Here is a 20,642-nt window from a genome sequence, read left to right as displayed (position 1 = left end):
TATGTGACCTGTCACTGTTTATGTCAGTATGTATAGTATATCACTTATCTTTGCTTGTCATTATATATAATTTTCATAATTTTACCACATAATTGTTTATTATTACGTAATGGTATCTATAGTGCTTGTAATGTTCCATAATGCAGGTTTTTGATTGTTTCTGTTGTTGGTAATGACTCGTATGGCCCATAACTTTAAAATGAATTTAACTTATTTAAATATGCCCATGTGGGTCTCCTCAGGGCACGGTTCTATTCACAGTAACGACGGGCACGAGGCACATGCAGACACAAATACACAAAACTATAATTGAATATTAGGCTTGAGTATCTGAACATGGCCTTTGTCTCGCTCACAGAGGAGGCTTTCAGTGACCTCTTTCTCCGTGGAGTTGGACTCAGTCGGAGAGGAGAGGGAGGGCGAGTCTGTTTGGGTGTTTGTTTGTGCAGTCGCTTGGGCTCAGGCTGGTACTGTAGGTGGCGAAGGGACATGTCACTGTCAGGCCAAACGGACTGTTCAGAGTGTGGGAACGTTCGTGCGAAAAGCTCTCTTCCTTTCAGCACCCTCCTTTCTCTCTCTTCTCTCTTTTTTTTTCTTTTTCTCTCCATCTCTCTCGCAGTCTTCTGTCCCTAATGTTTATTTTCCACTGCCACTTGATACCCTGTACATGAGAACAGAGTGGGATTACTTGCTAAATTCCCACCCTGGTGGCAGGAACACGTGTGGCGCTTTGGAAGGACGATATGTGGCGCTTTTTCTCCCCGCCTCCAGTTATCAGATCCTCAATCTTAACGGGACGCGTTTAAAAAAAAAAAAAAAAAAGAGCCAAAAGTGGATAGGTAAACACCCGCAGGCACCTGTTCACATCGGCCCCTTACAAGGCCACGCTGCCACTCGTATACATTACAGGAACGCCAGTTCGTCATCCCCATCATCCCCCCCCTCACCCTTGACCTCTCCTTGACTACCAGGCCCTGTCTCCACCAGCAGAACCTGAATACCCTTGAGAAAACTGCAGCCTCACCGACTTTCTCCAAGATTAAGTTCTTCACAGGATATCCAGTTCTGGTTCTCCAAGATTAAGTTCTTCACAGGATATCCAGTCCTGGTTCTCATGTGCTCATGCCTGTGTAGCAACCCCAGCATTGGAAGGCAACCAAACACGATGAAGGATTGACCCCTGAGATTAGCGAAGGTGTACTGGCTGGCTTGCACCACCACCATCTTGTCGTTAACACCTGTCACACTTTTGATATCTCATTAAAGCATGTCTCTCGAGATGCATTGAAATGACCAGTGGGGACCAGCTTGCAAACGACCATCAACAACATAGCTGCCTGTTGTCACATTTATTCCCAGTCTTACCATCTATATTTGTAAACCCTCTGTGCCATGGCAGCTCAGGCCTTTTGTCCTAACTTGGTTGCCTTAAGAGTGTCCCAGGCAGCTGGAGAATGGCCCAAAAGGCCACTCAATGTCACCTCAGTGGTGGATGGCATCAAGGAGGAAAGGTACAGACAACGACACGAGTGAGGAATGCTCTAAACTCATTGTGTGTAGAGGAGAATTGGTTCAACACCAACAAACCAGTTTCTTTTATGCAGAAGAGGCTAGACTGGTTACTGTTGCATTGTTTTGTGCTTCGGTATAGTGGGCTAACACACTTTTCATGTTTCTATTTGGTCCATGCAAAGTACCAGTCTCTGTGGGATGTTTATGAGTGTAAACCACAGAACTGCATGCCCTCAGGCACAGTAGACCAATTACACACACACACACACACACACACACACACACACACACACACTGCACTGCCGTGCTATGTAGTAATAGTGTTTTCCCAGAGCAGGTGCGGTTTATGTCTGACTCCACAGCCTTGTAGCTCTACCTGCTGTGGTGAGTATTACCAGGGGAAACGGTAACCAGTGGTGTAATCAATACCTCCTATTGATCCACATTCTCCGTTCTGCCAGCCAAGTAGAGCTGCGCAGAGCAGAAGCCTCCAGAGCCTGAGGTTTGCACTGCACTGCCTGCTCTAAAGATCGCTAGTTTGGGAGTATAAGCAAACTGGAGCAGGATGGTTCAATTCAGCTCAATTGCAATTTTATTTCTATAGCACTTAGAGAGCAATGGAAATGGTCTCAAGGTGCTTTACAGAGTCCAGGGCCTGACCGCCCCCCACACACCCTTGAGAGCGAGCGCTATGGCAACGGTGCCAGGAAAAAGATTAGATTAGATTAGATTTCTTTATTGTCATTGCATGACACATACAATGAAATTCAGATGTGAAATGGAGCTCAAAATACTACTCCTCAATCATTCACATACAGCAGCTCATTCACACATACACAATTATCAATATATGCGGTAACACTTTACTTGACGGGTGGGTTCATAACACATTCGTAGCAGCTGTCATGAACTGCACATAAAGCATTCATGACTGTTTCATGACCCATGACTCAACATTCATACCAAACCTTTCATGAATGTGGAAGACAGAATGACGACCAACAAAGTCCAACAATCGCAAAGGTAAACTAGCCATTCAGCTGACCCGTATTTGTGTAACCTAGATACCATTCATTTAATCTCTCCAACCTTTGTAAATATTTCATGAATATCTTCCTCGAATTTCACTTTACTATACAAGTTGTGAAGTATTCGTAATCACTGAGTTTAACGCTGGGAGGTAAACTAGCCTACATTAAGCTGACCCGTATTTGTGTATCCTGGAACGGTTAGACATTCCCAGTAGCAAAAGATGGGAAATCATCTGCAAAGGTTACATCATAAAACAAATACATTTTTATGAAACAAAAAATATTTGCTTGACCATGTTCTGTCTTTTTGGCACTGGAGTAGCCCATTGACTCAGATGTGACGTGATCAAGTAAGAGGTTTGGAACAAAAACGGCAATGCTGCTTTGCAATTGTTGGACTTTTATTTTGACAAATTGTCGTCGTTCTGTCTTCCACATTCATGAAAGGTTTGGTATGAATGTTGAGACATGTCTCATGAAAGTCATGAATGCTTTATGTGCAGTTTATGACAGCTGCTATGAATGTGTTATGAACTCACCCGTCAAGTAAAGTGTTACCATATATGCAAACTAACTCTTTTAAAAGAGTGTATTGCACAGGTTAAAATGATACATATATAATAATAAATATAATGTTGCACAGCTGTGTCTATATAAGGTGTGTGAATTCTGTGCAGAGTTAAGTGTGGCTTTGGGGTACACACTGTTCCTCAGCCTTGTGGTCCGTGCTTTGATGGACCTCGAGTTCAGACGGACTCCCTTTTATTTTCCTTGGCTCTTTCCGCGTTTCCCCCCTAAATGCCCCCTCGCACACACCAGGCAGTCCTCTTCGTTCACCCGTCCGCTGCTTGTGGATCTCCACAGCTCCAACAGAAGGAGGAACTGTGGATAACGCACAGTGCGTTACTGTGCTCTGCTCTGCTCTGCAGTTCCTCCTTCTCTGCTGAATTTCACAAGCTAGGGGAGTATTATGTAACGGCTGACGTTACGCAACACCCCAGCAGCCGAAAGCGTGCTCACCGCAGTCTTGTTATTGTTTTTTCCTGCCATTGCCCAGTAAGGAGAAAAGAGAAAGTGCTGACTGTTAAAATTACTGTTTGAGACTGTGCATATCATTGGCGTGGCCTATTTGAAGTGTTGCCCCCACCTCAGAATATAGTGGTATGCTGTGGTATTTGTGGCAGGGCCATGTGCGTTGCTTTTTTGTACGCTCCCTCCAACGGAGAACAGTTTGTGACAGCTGCAGATAAGACCTGTTCTCTCACCTCCGTGCCAAACTCACTCACTCGAATGCTGCTGCTGTTGCAGTCGCATGGATAGAAAAGCACTGAAGCCTGTATGTTGTCCCAGAAATCCCAGATGTCTGATTACTCCATGAAATATATATTTAGATATTTTCTGTGTAGTGGCAAAATAATGAATACAGAAATCCTTTATAGAAAAACCTATGTCTGCTTGTGTGTTTTATATAAAAAAAAACAATGTCTGCTTGTGTGTTTTTTGTTTCAGGCCTTGCTGTTGGTCTGGGTTTTGGAGCTTTGGCTGAGGTGGCCAAGAAGAGTTTGGGAGGACAAAATGAGGAGAAAAATGGTAAGATAATAATCAAGATTTTTATATTAATCTCTGAGCATTCACTACTGCATTGTTCCCTCTAACATAGACTAACTATTCCCAGTCTGATATGTTAGTATAATTAATGTGGTGGTTATGGTATTTAGCACTTTTGGACACGTTTGTCCAAAGCAACATACAAATAACAGCAATACAATCTACAACAACAATGCAAAGCCCTCCTCATTGCAGATTGGCAATTCCACAACCCTACAGAAAAAGTAGGACATACTGAAGCCTGCTGGACTGATGTTAGTGCTGCCTGTCAACAATAGGGCGCTTACTAACCAGATTAGATACAGGGATATGTTGAAAGCACATTATTAGCAGAAGGATTGCCAGATAACAAGAGAAGGTGAGACAAGAGTGAAACTTATCTGAGAGGTGCCTTGCTTGTGTCCTTGCTCGGTGTTGCTTTACAAGCAGTATATTGTGTTATGATCCTGAAATCAGTCATTTATGAGGCTCTCCTGACTCTCCTGAGTCACGATGCGTATGCTGCCACTCCTTGCGCTATCCTTAAAGATCTCAATGAATTACTCTACAACCTGGTGGCAATAAAATGAGACACCAGGGTCACTCTTTGTTTGCAGCATCTCTCTCGCCCTTCTTATAAAACCTGTGACTCTTCCTCCTTCGTGCGGTCGCTTCCTTTTTATTGACGGGACGGCCGAGGTTCGTACTTGTCCGTAAAGTTCAGCCGGCAGCTGCCAAGCAGGACCAGCCACATATATTAGGCCATATATTCAGCTGACCTTTAAAGCCCCACTGTTGCAGAAGTCCGTCACCAAGGCTGGGAACACCGTGCTGTGTTAGAACTTTAGAACCTGTGCTGTCTTAGAATCCTTTGTCATAGAAACATCAGGGACATTTAAAGGGTTCCTGTCTTAAGTGTGTTGAGAATAGAGCAGGACTCGTCACATTGACTTGGCATGCAAATGATGCAGTTGCACACCACCATCTGTTGGAAATATATATTGCATAAATTATATCAACAGATCAGGTGTAAACATATGCCTGTGTTTAAAATTGTAGAGTAACTCCCAACTCCCAGTGGCCTGAATAACGTCACACACATTCTGGCAGATTACAGATCTTGAGTAATCCGGGCTCAAGGTAGTAAGTCGGCTAAAGTTTCGCACAGTGTGCGTCTACACCATGCTGCAAGTCCTGGCCCACTGACACACATTTGTATAATGCCTGCTGTTGACCACTAGAGATGGTTTTGTGTCCATTCTTTTCCTAGTGTTGTAATAGAAAATGGGGAATCAAAGAAAATGTTTTCTTCCTGTGTGTCCATAAATGCCCACTTGAATCTGCCTTTAGGAATCAAACTGAGTAAAACAAGGTGTGTTTGTTCAAATTGAATTGTGGCTGCGTACAAAACATCTGTGATGGACGGGCCTGCAGCTCTGTAGAGTGCCCAGGAAGTTATCAGGGACCAGTAATGACACACACACACACACACACACACACACACACACACACACACACACACACACACACACACACACACACACACACACACACACACAGGACCAGTAATGAGATCCAGCCTTCAGATGTCACACAGAGAGACTAATGAGGACAAGTAACTTCATAAACACGTCCAAGAATAGCTTATGCTTGGACACACACACATGCACATAGACAGACAGACACACACACACATACACACACACACACACACAGCCACACACACACACAGCCACACACACACACACTCTACAGTGCCATCCTTTAAACAAGTTGAGGGGATCCTCCAGGGCCACCATAGACCTTCATTACAGGCAGTGTTTACCAACAAACAGTGCTGTCCTGCTCTCTAGTGTGCCCAGTGCAAAGGTTTCTTATGCAAACATTCTAACATGCACATTTTGCATTGCATAATAATAAGCACACAATGCAACAACATGCAGTGCAGCCAATGATCAGTGCAATGACAGCAAACAACTGTTGCTGCTCCAACAAACACGCTACTGCATTATTTCATTTGCTAGGTTTTTTTTTTTAGATTTATTTTTGAGCTTTTCTTGGCTCTATTGACAGGATGGCAGAGAGTAGACAGGAAATGAGTGGGGGGCAGAGCTGCCTTGGGAATTGGCCTCAGGTTGGACGCGGGCCTGGGTCCCTTTGGGCACTGCATGAAGTCTGGGACACCGACCCACCATTTGCCTGTTGTGTTATATGTGCACATATGCATATGTCCTGTCATGTTTTTGTATTGTGTTTGTGGCAGCCTTCACCCCTATCCAAAACAAATTTCTCCCTTGGGAGACCTAATAAAGTAACCTTGAGCCTTGAAAACAGCTACATGGCTATGTTTAGCCTCTTAAGCTGTTTGAAAAATAAAGCATGTGTTTCCACAATATGATTACTGTACATGTTAAGCTGTGGTAGTTCTTTATTGTTGATGTCTAAAGACACCAAATACTGTAACTTTGTCTTTGAGTGTTATGAACACCTTGATTTAAGCAGCAAAGAGTTAAGTCACTCTCTGAGTCTGGCATTTTTTGTGTGGGTTGATTTGACAACATGGACAACAAACCTGACGGACGACATCTCTCCTTTCCTCTCCTCAGGGAACAAGAAGTCAGTGCTAGAGTCCAGTCCATTCTTATCGGAGGCCAACGCAGAGCGCATCGTCCGGACCCTGTGCAAGGTGCGCGGTGCCGCACTCAAGCTTGGCCAGATGCTCAGCATCCAGGGTGAGTCCTCAAGCCTGGTCCTCAATGTTGGGCCCAGTGTCGTTTCATGATCTTCCTCTCCAGTGTAGAAGGAACAACTTTTTCCCAACTTTTTTAGGAAATTAGCTTATTTGCTGTCTACCCCAGTGTTAGATAAGAGGATGCATACCTTGGAAGTGGGTTACACCAGTTAGCCTATGGAGCTATAGCCTGACTGGTGTAACCCACTTTCAGTGAATTAGCAAGTAATAGTGAGCCAGTGAACTAGCTAGTAATTGCCGGCACAGAGAAAAGAAGGGCATGTATCCTCCTACCTAACTCTGGGGTATATGGCAAATAATATCCTAAAAATTGGCCTGTTCCTTTAAGTGTTTATAGTGTTATCAGGGATTAAACAGTGTTAGATAAGAGGATGCATACCTTGGTGGCATTATTGCATCCCTTAGGTAGGAATACAATGCACAATTGTTCTCTCGCGATTGAGAGCTCCTGTAGCCGCATGTGCATTTCAAAACATTGCGACGTGAAATGGCACAAAAAACAGTTTATAAATGGGCCTTAGTAAGGTAGGAGTCCTCTCAACGACTTCTAAGCTGTCCCAGACGTAGGTGCTACTTTTAAAGCTAAAATGCCACGTGAATTATTCTTACGGTAGTTAAAAAAAAAAAAATATGACTCCTAAAGTTATGAGTGACACTCCCATTATTTATCTCAATTCAACGATTCTTAATTTGACAGTTAGGAGCTACTTTTAGCCTTAAAATTCTTTGTGAATATGGAATTTTCCAGAAGTTTTTTGGAGCGTACAAACACCGGAATACGCAGGATTTGACAAAAATATTTATTGGATTAAAATTGAGTCCAGCATATAATCTTTTCACTTTATTCACTCTTAGCCTAGTTCTCATGGTGAAGTCTGTTATCATGGACCCTAGGGCCTGTCCCTCATTATTTATGGTCACTCACTATGGACCTTGTGTTAGCCTAGTCATAGGTCATGACACAGTTCTGAGAAAGAGAGAGAGATCAAGACATGACTGTCTTACTAAAAAAAAACATCTCTTGGCTGGCAACCTTGAATGTAGTCATCCATGTATGTTCCCTATGTGTTGTCATTGACAGTGTCATAAGTCAGCATCAGTGGTGACTGTTTTGGCCAAGAGTGAGGGGCTGATTTAGTGAGCCCTTCAGTGAGCAGTGCTAGTTAGTAAATTACTTAGAAAGTAAATCATACTGAGTAAAAGATGGCAGACAGAGATCAGGGCAAAGCTTTAGTAAAAAAAAGCTGTGTAAGCTTATCGTCTGGATTCTTGACTGGCACAATTGAATTTAGTTTGCGTTCCCTGCTTGTCAGGTCGTCATTCAAGAAATTTTATCCCATACCTCTTAACTCATTTGCTGCTGTGAAGTTGATACGATCTTGACCGACATTGACATGCAGTGTTTCCCACAGAATTGAATTCTATTTGTGGTGGTAGGTTTGCAGAATTAACTCGAATGCAACAGTTTTTACCAAATTAGTGCAGCGCGGTTATGATTCTAACCAGATATAAGCACAATTTAGTACAACCAGGAAAATCATTGTGTGGTGGTCAATGTTGATATTGTGGTGGGCCGCCACAAATAAGTCAATGTATGGGAAACACTGACATTGTCTTGCCCCTGACATTGACCCTGGGACTGGGTGGACTGGAATGTGAGAGAGAGACGCTAGTGAGTCTTCTCCCTGTTGTCTCGATGTGAGAGAGGTACTAGTGAGTCTTCTCCCTGTTGTCTCGATGTGAGAGAGGTACTAGTGAGTCTTCTCCCTGTTGTCTCAATGTGAGAAAGGTACTAGTGAGTCTTCTCCCTGTTGTCTCACTTAGGTCATGGTTCACTAGGTTGCACTTCATATTAAGTCTAGTCATTACAATGCACATACATAAACAACACATGGCACTTTGTACTTGTTATGCACATGTAGATTCTTAGGGCTCCTGCAGACTGCCTGCGTGGTGTGAGTGTGCCTGCTGCATGGTGTGTCCGTTTTTATTTCGGCTCCCATGTTAACAGCTTAGAGCTTGCACACTGCCCACGTGGCACGCACGTCTCAGGCGCGACTCAAGCCACGCCGAAAAAGCGTGCATGCTAGAAAGAGGTCCCACGCCTATTTTTCATGCGACACGCAAGCGCGTTGGAAGCGTTTCCATTCAAAAGGGAAAGTGAAGAGATGTTTTAATAGACAGAGGGGCCGCCGCAGCGCAGCGTCAGACACGGAAGACATAGAAAGCGCCACGCAGCCGCCACGGAACTGACATGCCACGCTCACGCCACGCTCACGCCACGCAGGCAGTCTGCAGGAGCCATTACTGTACACGTTGAAATCCTGTCACAATATGATACTATTAAAATATATTGCACAAGATAATGATGGTGTTAAAATGGTAAAGCAATTCTACCACATCAATGTCTTGTGTGAATGTGGGGGTGTACACAGTCCACTTCCTGCATCCAGCGTGTACGTCTACCAGCAAAACACCAGGCGCCTCTGTGCAAAATGGCCAGGTCCCCTTTGGCACACTTCCAACATTGTCCTGTTGGTGGTGTGTGTGTGTGTGTGAGGGGCTGGAGCCCAGGCTTACATGCTGAGGGACAGCAACAGCTAAGGGGTTGGGGGGGAGGAGGTATCAAAATAAGCCCTCAGCCATGCAAGGACTGTGACCTTCTCCCGCTGAGATGTAGCAACCGTGAGTGGCCACCAAACACGTACACACAAGAGAAAAACAAAAGAGCTGTGTTTGGTGTGTATGGACAGACGGGTGCCATGGGTGAGGGTACACAGGACTTCTGGCAAAGGCCTTTCGTCCAGCAGTAGATCAAGGTCATGGATTCAGTCTCATTAGAAGATAAAGTCCATGATGTTACACTGTATGCAGTCAAAACAGCAGTTAAAACATTTTGGTACAAGCGAAACCTTCAAGGTCATTATTTCAGCAGACACTTTGAAGTACTCTGTGGGATGGACTTAATTCATGCAAATAATGTGTACAGAGGCTTCTTATCATTGCTACTGAAACAATTGACAACAAGAACTCTGTGTGTGTGTGTGTGTGAAAACAGTCTGTAACACTAAGGCCACACATGCAGGCTGCAGTCCTGTAGTATGGACACCCTCATGACGAGCTGTGTTTGTACTGTATGTGTGCTTTCAAGAGCAGCCCCACACTTTTCCTTCCAGCAACACCTGCATCTGCTGCGGTTGTGTCAACATGCTTAGATCATAACATGCATTGTGTGCAGAGGGCAGCTCGACTTTACATATCAGAGGTCACAGTTGTTTGTAAACGGTCAGTCATATCAAGCTGGGCCTTAGGAATGGTGAATGCCCCTAGCGGATTTTTTGGGAAGCTACAGCTATTATGCTTACAGTTACATAACATGATGGTGTGTTTCATAAAGGCAGTTTTCTTGTTTTCTCTATCAGAATATATGTGTTAATGGTAATGCTTCCTTTTGAAACTAATGTTTAATGCCAAAGAGTAGTATCGGTCAGGTGCAACTATTTATTTATTTATTTATTGTTGCCATCACTACCATTGTCCAAAGTATTGCCCTAGAATTGCAGTTTGTAACGGAACTCCCCCTATTATCGTCGGTCCCGTATTTCCGCCGTCTTGCGTGTATGTGTCACTTAATATCCATTTCTATACAAACCAAGACGGCGGACTCCTAAAGAAACGCAACCACCCACACCATAGGTGTATCTAAATTAGCTATATACCAAAAATTTAATTTTACCGTGACTCGAAGAGCTGTGACTCGAAGAGAACAGTGTTGTAAGGCTGCGTGTACACAACCGCTTGGAGCTCCAGTGGAATTTTAATTTCATGACGAGAATTCTCGGTATAACCGTTCATGTGCCGTAGAAACGGTGTAAATAGGCGACCCATCAGGCCAGCACTATAACTCCGAGCGTGGTAAACAAAATGGGATATTTCAGGCAGTAAATGCTCCCGTTAAGAACCAAACCAGATTTTGCTCAAATCTACACACCTATGGCTACTGAAAAATGTAAGGTTAATTTAGCAAATATTATTTTGAAGTGTTAAACATCGTTGTTTTAGAATTTCCGAACAAAAGTGGTGATAATTGGGGGTGTTACGATATCCATCTTATTGTTGATTGTTGGATCATTCATCGCACAAGAATAAGGTCGATCTCTCTCGATGGCTGAACCGACTGTTCCATTGCCTGTTATGTCTGCTTATTTTCAGATGATGCCTTCATAAACCCACAGCTGGCTAAGATCTTCGAGCGCGTTCGCCAGAGTGCTGACTTCATGCCCATCAAACAAATGACGGTAAGACCTGCTGTTAATCTTGGCTGTGGGGTCATAACTGTGAAATGCTATGACTGTTGGGTAAGCCTGTGATTCCCCGATGGACCTGGTGCGATTAGTCACAATGAAGAGGTCTTGAGTGATTTACATCCAACCAACATCCAAACAGGATCCCTGCATACTGACCAATCACACTTAGCAAATCATCGGCTAAATAAATTCATGACCTAAATCTGATAGAGTAGACCTTTCTACCAGGTGCTGGCCTGAGGTCATTTGACTTATTATAAAGCAGGTGACTAGCCCAGTGACCAGTGTTTAGTCAAATCGAGTCAAAGCTCTTTTCTGTCCCTGTCTCTGGCAGAAAGCCCTGAACAGCGACCTTGGGCCCAACTGGAGGGACAAGCTGGAGTCATTTGAAGATCGGCCCTTTGCCGCGGCCTCCATTGGCCAAGTGCATTTAGCCAGGCTGAAGGACGGCCGAGAGGTGGCCATGAAGATCCAGGTGAGGCGAGCACGTGTGTCTCCTGAGCTCACAATTAAAGGGCTGATGTGTAGTACTCAAGGTGTCTTAAACACGTCATCACGTTTTCCACAACACAAGTAGTTAACGCAGCGCCACACAGGAACAAAGTGCTATTACAAGAGAGGCTGCCAGACGTTCTGGTGCTATTTCTAGGTCATTCTTGAATGTTTTAAACTTAGCTCATAGCACCTTTATCTCTTGCCAATCTTGTAACTCAAAATGTTTACTCTTATATGTATAATGAGATGTAATGAAGTAATCTTGAATCTCTTAAGTATAAAGACTCGAAGGCTGCAGTTGCTCAGTATCTGATATGACTGTGCCAAACAGATATGTTATACGTGAACTGTTAAGAATCAAATTAACTGAATGGACTGTTGCCAAGTACACTCATGGTACAACTGGCTCCACGAATGCTTAACTGTGTATCATCTCCACCAGAGTTAAAACGTCAATGTAAGTGGTTGAAAATGTAATATTTCTTATATATCTCTTATATTTCTTGCTGGCATACCACAGCTGTAGGTTATACTGCTAACATTTAAACTTGGGGCGGCGTTCTCCATGGTCTGTCGTCCTCGCGTTCTTTTAACTCCGTAACGGCTCCAAGTGTTGCACTGCTGATTTGTGCTTAGCTTCCATCACACCAATAAACAGACTTCCTTATAGTCAAGTCTCAGCATGTTTCTGGGTGTGTAACACCCTTATCTGCTCCACTGTTGCTTCTGTGAGTATCCTAACCATAGAACAATACAACAGAGTAGTATATACTACAGAGATGTATCATATGGTGGTGACGTGCTGAGACATGCTAGTCTTTAAAGTAAATAAATGTTATGTTCTAGCTTGTACTCTTTAAATTAAATAAATGTTATGTTCTAGTTTGCTTTTATGTCTTCGGTTCTCAGAATGTTCTGTTCCGTTCTCCTCTGTTGTTTTGTTAGTACCCCGGGGTGGCACAGAGCATCAACAGTGATGTGAATAACCTGATGACCGTTCTGAGTATGAGCAACGCTCTACCTGAAGGTGATTGTCTCTGATACACACGACACGTGTTATAGCTACAGTGGTTCTGCATAAGTTTACACCCCCATGCTAAAGATGTAAAGGTGACCAAAAAAGAGGAATACAAAATTATCTTTTGGAAATGTATCTAAATGCCTTAATTTAAAAAATGAGGAATAATCCAACCTTTAAGGACACCAATTTTCTTTGCGAATTAACAATGTATCGTAAATAAATAAATGTTCTTCCTTAAAATACAGGGGGCGTACGTGTTAAATTCCCATAGAGGCAGGCAGATTTTTTTTTTTTTTTTTTTTTTTTTTTTAAAAAGGCCAGTTATTTCATGGATCCAGGATACTATACATTCTGATAAAGTTCCCTTGGCCTTTGGAATTAAAATAGCCCCACATCATCACATACCCTTCACCATACCTAGCGATTGGCATGGGGTACTTTCCATAAAATCATCTCTCAATGCAAATCAAACCAGCTTTTAGGCTAACTGAAATAAAACCATGCCAGAACAGCGAGAAGAAGGAGGTTTTGGTTCAGGATTCACGATAGGTTATTTTGTTGCTCTGATTGGTTGGTTAGGTCTATCTAATTGAGTGCAAAGGCATTTTTCCCCATGTCGGTTGAAACACGCCCCAAAATCACGTCCAAATGGAGCAGTATGAGATTCAAATTCTGACTGTCAGGCTAGACTGCTCCTGTGTGGTTGCAACAACTGCAATACTATTTGGACCCTGTTAATCATCACTTGCGGCTTATGTTCTATTTCTCTATGTTGTTACTTATTTCTTTTTTAACACTTTGTGTGTGTGTGTGTGTGGTTGGAGTAGGTTTGTTCCCGGAGCACTTGATCGATGTTATGAGACGTGAGCTGGCCCTGGAGTGCGATTACATAAGGGAGGCCAAATGTGCCAAAAAATTCAAGTGAGTCACAAACGAGACGATGAAACTTTCTCTCATCATCTCTCTCTCTCTCTCATACTGTATAAGATGATGTCTGCTCAAACACATACTCAAAACGAGCTTTTCCCATATTTTATCTGTTTGATGCCATTGACACACACTGGTTCAGGATGTTGATGTGGTCTGGCTGTAGGTCCCTTCCAAATACTGTTTTTAAGCTTAAAAACTAAATAGCCTATCATTGAAAGTTAAAAATAAACTCCACAACAAGAACTATGATCTAGCAATTATGGAATCACAGATCCCTCTCCCAACAACTGCTTGGAGAGCCTGCTACTGAGGACCAAGAATAGCCCCAGTGCCGGTGTTGAGTTTCGCCCAGTAGGTATGAAGGCACAAACCATTTGTACCGCGCCAACTCCTTTAATATAGCCCATCTGAAAACACACACACGTGTGTGGATAGAGGTCGGTGTGCCCTTCCTTACCCACCTGCCCAAGTCTATACCACACACAGACACACACACAGACACACACACACACACACACACACACACACACACACTCGAGTTTAGGGTGGCAGTGCCACGGCTCCGTACCCTGTAATGACAGGAGGACTGAGGGATTCTGGGTTCAGAGCATGGTGCTTCAGTTACATGCAGCAGGCTAGCATGGATGTCACTCAACATGTCGTCTGAGACCCAACATGAGACCCAAAGCTAATTGAGCTTGTTTGTAGTACATGTTATACAGATCAGCATAGGATTCTTAATGGGTTTCAATAAGACAGCAGTTTTCCGCAAGTCTTTGAAATGATGGTGTACAGTCACATATTTCACCCAACTAAGCAAGAGCAGGAGCTTGTGTGGCTGTCTGTGTTTGTGTAGATATGCTCACACATGCGGGGAAAAGAGCACGTCCTTGATTAAATACAGCACATTTTTCAACACTAGCGTCAAAAAAAAAAGTGTCTGGAAAGACACTTCTAACTTTGTCAGTTCCCTCTTTTAAAAGAAAAAAATGTGGTTGGGCTGCCAATTTTCCTGTGGTTTTCTGACTCAGAGTGTGGTGTGTACGTGCGTGCGTGTGCGTGTGCGTGCGTGTGTGTGTGTGTGTGTGTGTGCACACATGTATTTGTGCCTGTGTGTGTGCGCCCGTGTATGTATGACGTGTGTTTGGTTTGCAGGGAGCTGCTGAAGGATCACCCCTTCTTCTACGTGCCAGACGTGGTGGACGAGCTAAGCGGTCGACTTGTGCTCACCACAGAGCTGGTCCCCGGCTTCCCTCTTGACAAGGCTGAGGACCTCCATCAGGACCTCAAGGACGAGGTACACACACACACACACACACACTCATGCACACAAAAACAGACACACACTCTCATGCACACTAGAGCCCGACCAATTTATCGGCGGGCCGATATTATCGGCCGATATTAGGCATTTTCCAAACTATCGGTATCGGCATTTATAATGGCCGATAAATGAATATTTTAAAAATAAAATAAAAACGGACGAAACACCCTTCAACCATGTCATGAGTGTTGGCGTTGTATAGTTTGTCCACCAGAGGGCACTCTACACCGTCCCTGCTGGCAACACTCGTGTATAACGCGCCACACATCCTGCAGCCTGCTGATCCAGCCAGAGTCTCCAGTAGGGGTTAAGTCATTGAAAGACCTCAGACCCATTAGACCAGCCTCAGACGAGTCCAGGAAGTGACGTCAATTCCGGAAATAAGTACATAATTTACTTTACTCTTTATGGAGAATACAGCTGTAAAAACGTGTTTTCTTTTACAGTTCATGGAATAAATAGTCACATTAGGTAGAAGAGAGTCGGGCAGAGAGAACCAGTTATCCGCGAGTGAGATCATCAGTGAAGTGTGTTCATGGTGATTTGGTCACGAGACATACATTGCTTGAAATAACAATTAAAAGAACATTCCCATCAGTTCTCTTAACTCAAATAAGCATGACAAAATTTGTGAAAACAATGTCCAGTTTTGCTGCTGTTAAATAAGCCGAGAGTGAAGCGGAATTAGCTAGTAATTACTGTACGTTACGTTATTACAGTGTAGTTGACTGTCTGTCCTTTTAACTTTTGACAATGTGACTGAAGATGTAGTTCTTTAATAGCGTGACAGTTATAGCAGTGAGACGTATCATCTCTCCCCGGCCTGTTATTTTGAAAGCGTATGTTTTACAATTTGCAGTATGACGTTATCCATTGCTAAATTAGGGCTCATAGCTAACCACAAAGCTAGCTAATGCCATGAATATCAGTGGAAGACCGCTAACTTTAACATTAATGAGCTTGGAAACCACAACGAACTTATTCTGCCTAAATAAAGTAATGATTTATAACTAGTATATCTGTAGTTACAGTCCCTGCATTGTAAAATGTAAGTTAGATGTGCGATGAGTGAACATTTAGACAGACAAAAAGTATCAAACGTAGCTTGTGCGTAAAAGTTACCTTTTCTTTTACACGTGTGTGAAATCCAATGACGCCAAGTGTGCGTTTCAGACTGTCATTCAGCCGCAGCATTAACGAGTTACATAATGGATTTAGATCACTAAATAGTAGGTTTTTAGAAGGCAGGCAGCAACTGATGATTGAAAATGGTTTGATGTAGCTTGATGGAAATAATTTTAAAAGTGCAGGAAAAGGGATAATCAAACTGACATTGTAATTATAAGGCAGCTTATAAGGCAATAGGGACTAATTATTACACACGCACACTCAAACATTTAAGAGTGACCTTTATCTTGTTTAATGATAATACAAATGATGATAATAATAATAATGTCATCATTATTTTTTGTAATTATTAAGTCTTAGTTCAAAGTTATATTTATGAAGCTTACTAAGTTTTTTAATACTGGTAACTTTGATTTGGTTGTTGTTATTGTGTTTTTGTTCAAAAGACTAAGTTTCATATCTTAAGTTTCTATTTTTATACATTTTATTTATCAGAACTTTAATATATTTTGATGTTCCTCTGTGACAATATTATTGAAAAATAAACAAGTTTGTTTTTGAAATGTATTATCATATTATTTTAGTCAATACTCATAAATAACTACAAATAACTAATGGTAGGGAAATCTGTTAATGTTTTGTTGCGCGTTTCTGAAAAAAAAATCGGCCGATATATCGGAATATCGGATTTTTAAATCAACAAATATTTGTATCGGTATCGGCCTTCAAAATCCTTTATCGGTCGGGCTCTAATGCACACAAATACACACACACACACACACACACACACACACATATATATATATATATATATATATATATATATATATATATATATATATATATATATATATACACACACACACACACACAGCACCATGAGGTGCAATACGACCAAAGCCTAACCTCCCTACCTCCCCCGCCCTACAGACACAGGAACATGCAGAGACACACATATACACACACAACGCCTGCCCCAAACACACACGCACACACAGTATTTCCTCATTCTGCATGCTAGCTCCCACTGGTGGACCTCAAAGTCAACACCAAGCAGCTCCATATACACTCCTCATGCCCTCGGCACACACACACACACACACACACACTCACACTCACTCACCCTATTCCCCTGTCACCTCTGTTGCAAAGAGACAGCTGGAGCCAGATCTGGGAACTTCTACAGACTTTAACACAGCTGAACAGGGCCAGGGAGATTTTGATATAGGCTCAGATTTCCTCTAAGGATTCCACCCAATCACGCCACACCTCTTGCTTGTATGTCTGAAATATCTGTGCATACTTACATGTCGTGAAGAGGTTGATTGTGATGCCAGTGTTCAGCATATGAGTTGCAGGCAATGCATTTTTGAGGTAGTGTCCGCCATCTAGTGGTGAAATAAAGGTATTGATCTACAAGGAGCAGGAAGAGGTGGTGATTTGATGTCGAGTTGGGTATTGATTCCATTAGTATTGTAGTCTTTCTCTTATTTGGTTTCTTTCTTTGCCTTGCAGATTTGTGAAAACATCTTGAACCTCTGTCTACGTGAGCTGTTTGAGTGGAGGTATATGCAGACGGATCCTAACTGGTCGAACTTCTTCTATGATCCACAGACACACAGGGTAAGGATGTGTTCACGCAGGTTATGTTTATTTTAGCTAACCTTATTTAGTAAACATAGTTTTAAATTAAATATGTCCTCTTACAGTACTGTACCAATTATTTACTTACTGGATGTGGATGAGTTAAATAGTATAACTAGTATATAACTAGATAGTATAACTAGACACCAATATTTTTATCCCCAGGTTGCGTTATTGGACTTTGGTGCAACGAGAGGCTTTGATAAGAGTTTCACTGACACATATATTGAGGTAAAGTTATTTCCATATTTCTCCCAAAGGCTAATATGTAGAAGAATATGCATATTTGAGGTCATGTGTGGAGTTTGTTTTGATGGGTTAGCTCAAAGTTTCTTAACAGTACTGTACCTGTATATCAATAATGTATGTAGGGGGTAGATAGATACACATGATGGAGATGTACTGTACTGTGGGACTGCAGATGTAAATTAGCCCAAGGCTAACTCTGGTGCAATGCATCAAATGGTTACATTTATGTTTTATTTGCACACTGTCCCTTACAAATAAAATTGAATTGAATATATAGCAGCGTTTCCTCTTAACAAAAATGATTCGTTTTCCGGACATTTTGATGTCCTATTATCACTTCTTAATTAGTCAAGTTGAGGAAAACTGGAGGCAGGCTATGTAGCTTAACATACAACAATTATTAGCCCAACTTAAACATGGTAGTGTCAATGTAAAGATCTGTTATTTCCATTTTTTTCGATTAGACTAGCCAGTCTCTATGCTGTTTTCATGGGCAGCAAGAATCCGCTTTGTTCGTTGTTTTAAGTTTGTTTGCTGCTTCTACTCCAGTGGTTTAACAGTTTCACTTGTGCAGATGCTCACACCACTACCCCCTAATGCAGGGGTGGGCAAACTTTTTGGCTCAAGGGCCACATTGGGTTTTGAAAATTGGCCGGCGGGCCGCACAACCCCCTTTCTCAATGATCTTCTGCCCGCTCCGCTATGGCTAGTGCTGTAATTATGACTGTGCCCTCTCACAGTTTTTAAATGGTCAGTATTGGGAACTAAGTATAAGTATATATACTCTTTTGATCCCGTGAGGGAAATTTGCAGTAAAGCTAACCAACGTTGTCTCTATCGCAGGACAAAAATACCGAGCAGCCTGATAACCAAATTAAATGCTCGCTGGGCCCAATGAAAGTGCTTGGCGGGCCTGATCCGGTCCGCGGGCCACAGTTGGCCCACCCTTGCCCTAATGCTATGCCTCTTTATTTGATAAAACTCAATTAAGAAATATTGGCTAATCTGGAAACTTTTCAGTTTTAATTGAGCTGCACTTTCTACTCACAGCCTTTCCTATCCCCGCCCGCTCTCTCTCGTAACGAGCCCACTGCTCCTCTGCATGTGCATTTAACAAAATATTCACGATTGTTGTTGCCACACAGAAGCACTGCATAGAACAGTGGGCTAAATTGCTATTAAATCCGCTTAGCATCGTGACCATGCTGTGCAAATTTGTTAAAAACTGCTGCATTAAAAGTTAAAGTAAACTCTGCTAAGGTCTTATCACAACATAACTTAATACATTGAGGAGACTAAACTAAGTTACAGTATGCAATCAAGCAGTATCTCAAAGCTAACGTTAGAATACTGTTTGGATGTCAAGTTTAGCATGCTTACTTGCAGCTGCTTGCATCATGCAGGGCTCATTTTATTTATTTTATTTTATTGAATGTTTGCAAAATCCCGATGTAAATGGAAAAGTGTTTTCCAAGACTCAAAAGTGCTTGTCCAAAGGAGAAGTAGGCCCTACAAACCGTTATTTGAACTGACTACGTTATGAATTGCATCCACACATCAGCAGCCTTTTAACTGTGTTAATGTTAATTGCAAGGATTCCCCACACGAACGTCTTAAAATGACAGGCACTCAAATAATTGACACTAATGAACTTTATTGAATGCTACCTCTGACTAAGAAGGTAGTCTTATTTTGGAATCTTAAGAGCAATAAACAAATATTGCAATGTTAAAAAAATCATGTTTTTTCCATTCAGATATGTAAATAAACATGTATTGCTATTATATATTAAACAAGTTGCTATTATAGTGAATTAATGGGGAGATAATCGATAATCGAATCGAATTGAAATTGAATCGGACTGAAAAAATGAATCGTTAGATTAATCGATGCATCAAAAAAATAATCGCTAGATTAATCGTTTAAAAAATAATCGTTTATCCCAGCCCTAATGTCCATTTATATCCACAAAAGTCACCAGAATCTATCACTTAAGGGACTATTTATCAAAATATTCTCTCAGGGGAGCACACTCCTGGATCCCGCTTGACAATTATGTTGATCACGGCATATATCTTGGCTTGACCTCCCAGATAAAAAAGTGGGGTTCGACCGCCCCTCCGGCACATCCACTTCCAACTTCACTGATTCCGACCGATACGCCCGACACTTCGGCTTTTTCTCTCGTGGTAGTGGAGCTGACCGGACATCTGATGCTTCAGGCGTTACCGATTCACTGTCATCCATCGTGTCTGGCCTCTGAAAAAAGCTTTTAAGGCTAGTCTGCCTGGTGTTGTTTTGTGAGCGTAATGAGTGGATGCCAATTTCACTCTCATGATGGTGCTGTTTTGTTGTCTTAGATCATCAAGGCAGCAGCTGATGGGAACAGAGAGGGCGTGTTGAAGAAGTCCATAGCTATGAAGTTCCTGACAGGTTACGAGTCTAAGGTGAGAGCCCACATACGAGTCCCCACTCACACACAGAAACACACACACACACACACACACACACAAATACACATACAGTACACACACACTCCCAATGTCTCTGTCAGGAACTTCCTATGTACAGGAATGTCCACACAGATGCAACACACAGAGCCTATCATCTCCAAAACAATTTAACACACTTCAAATGAACAAACACACAGTATGCAACTATA

General features: G+C 42.3%; 1 protein-coding gene across 2 annotated transcripts in view; it reads left to right on the top strand.

The window, feature by feature from the left end:
- coq8aa (coenzyme Q8A, genome duplicate a) overlaps positions 1-20,642 on the top strand; it is a 37,039-nt gene that overhangs the window by 13,999 nt on the left and 2,398 nt on the right. For both annotated transcript variants that reach the window (XM_042094401.1, XM_042094402.1), the window contains 10 exons: positions 4,053-4,133; positions 6,737-6,862; positions 11,095-11,180; positions 11,524-11,664; positions 12,630-12,711; positions 13,533-13,626; positions 14,791-14,932; positions 17,603-17,710; positions 17,897-17,962; positions 20,341-20,427. In XM_042094401.1, coding sequence (XP_041950335.1) covers positions 4,053-4,133; positions 6,737-6,862; positions 11,095-11,180; positions 11,524-11,664; positions 12,630-12,711; positions 13,533-13,626; positions 14,791-14,932; positions 17,603-17,710; positions 17,897-17,962; positions 20,341-20,427 — 1,013 coding nt within the window. The remainder of the gene's footprint in view (positions 1-4,052; positions 4,134-6,736; positions 6,863-11,094; positions 11,181-11,523; positions 11,665-12,629; positions 12,712-13,532; positions 13,627-14,790; positions 14,933-17,602; positions 17,711-17,896; positions 17,963-20,340; positions 20,428-20,642) is intronic.

The sequence above is a fragment of the Alosa sapidissima genome, chromosome 6 (genome assembly GCF_018492685.1).
Source record: "Alosa sapidissima isolate fAloSap1 chromosome 6, fAloSap1.pri, whole genome shotgun sequence".
NCBI classification, from domain to species: domain Eukaryota; kingdom Metazoa; phylum Chordata; class Actinopteri; order Clupeiformes; family Clupeidae; genus Alosa; species Alosa sapidissima.
Note: the sequence above shows the minus strand (reverse complement) of the source record. Positions and strands in the feature narration are given on the sequence as shown.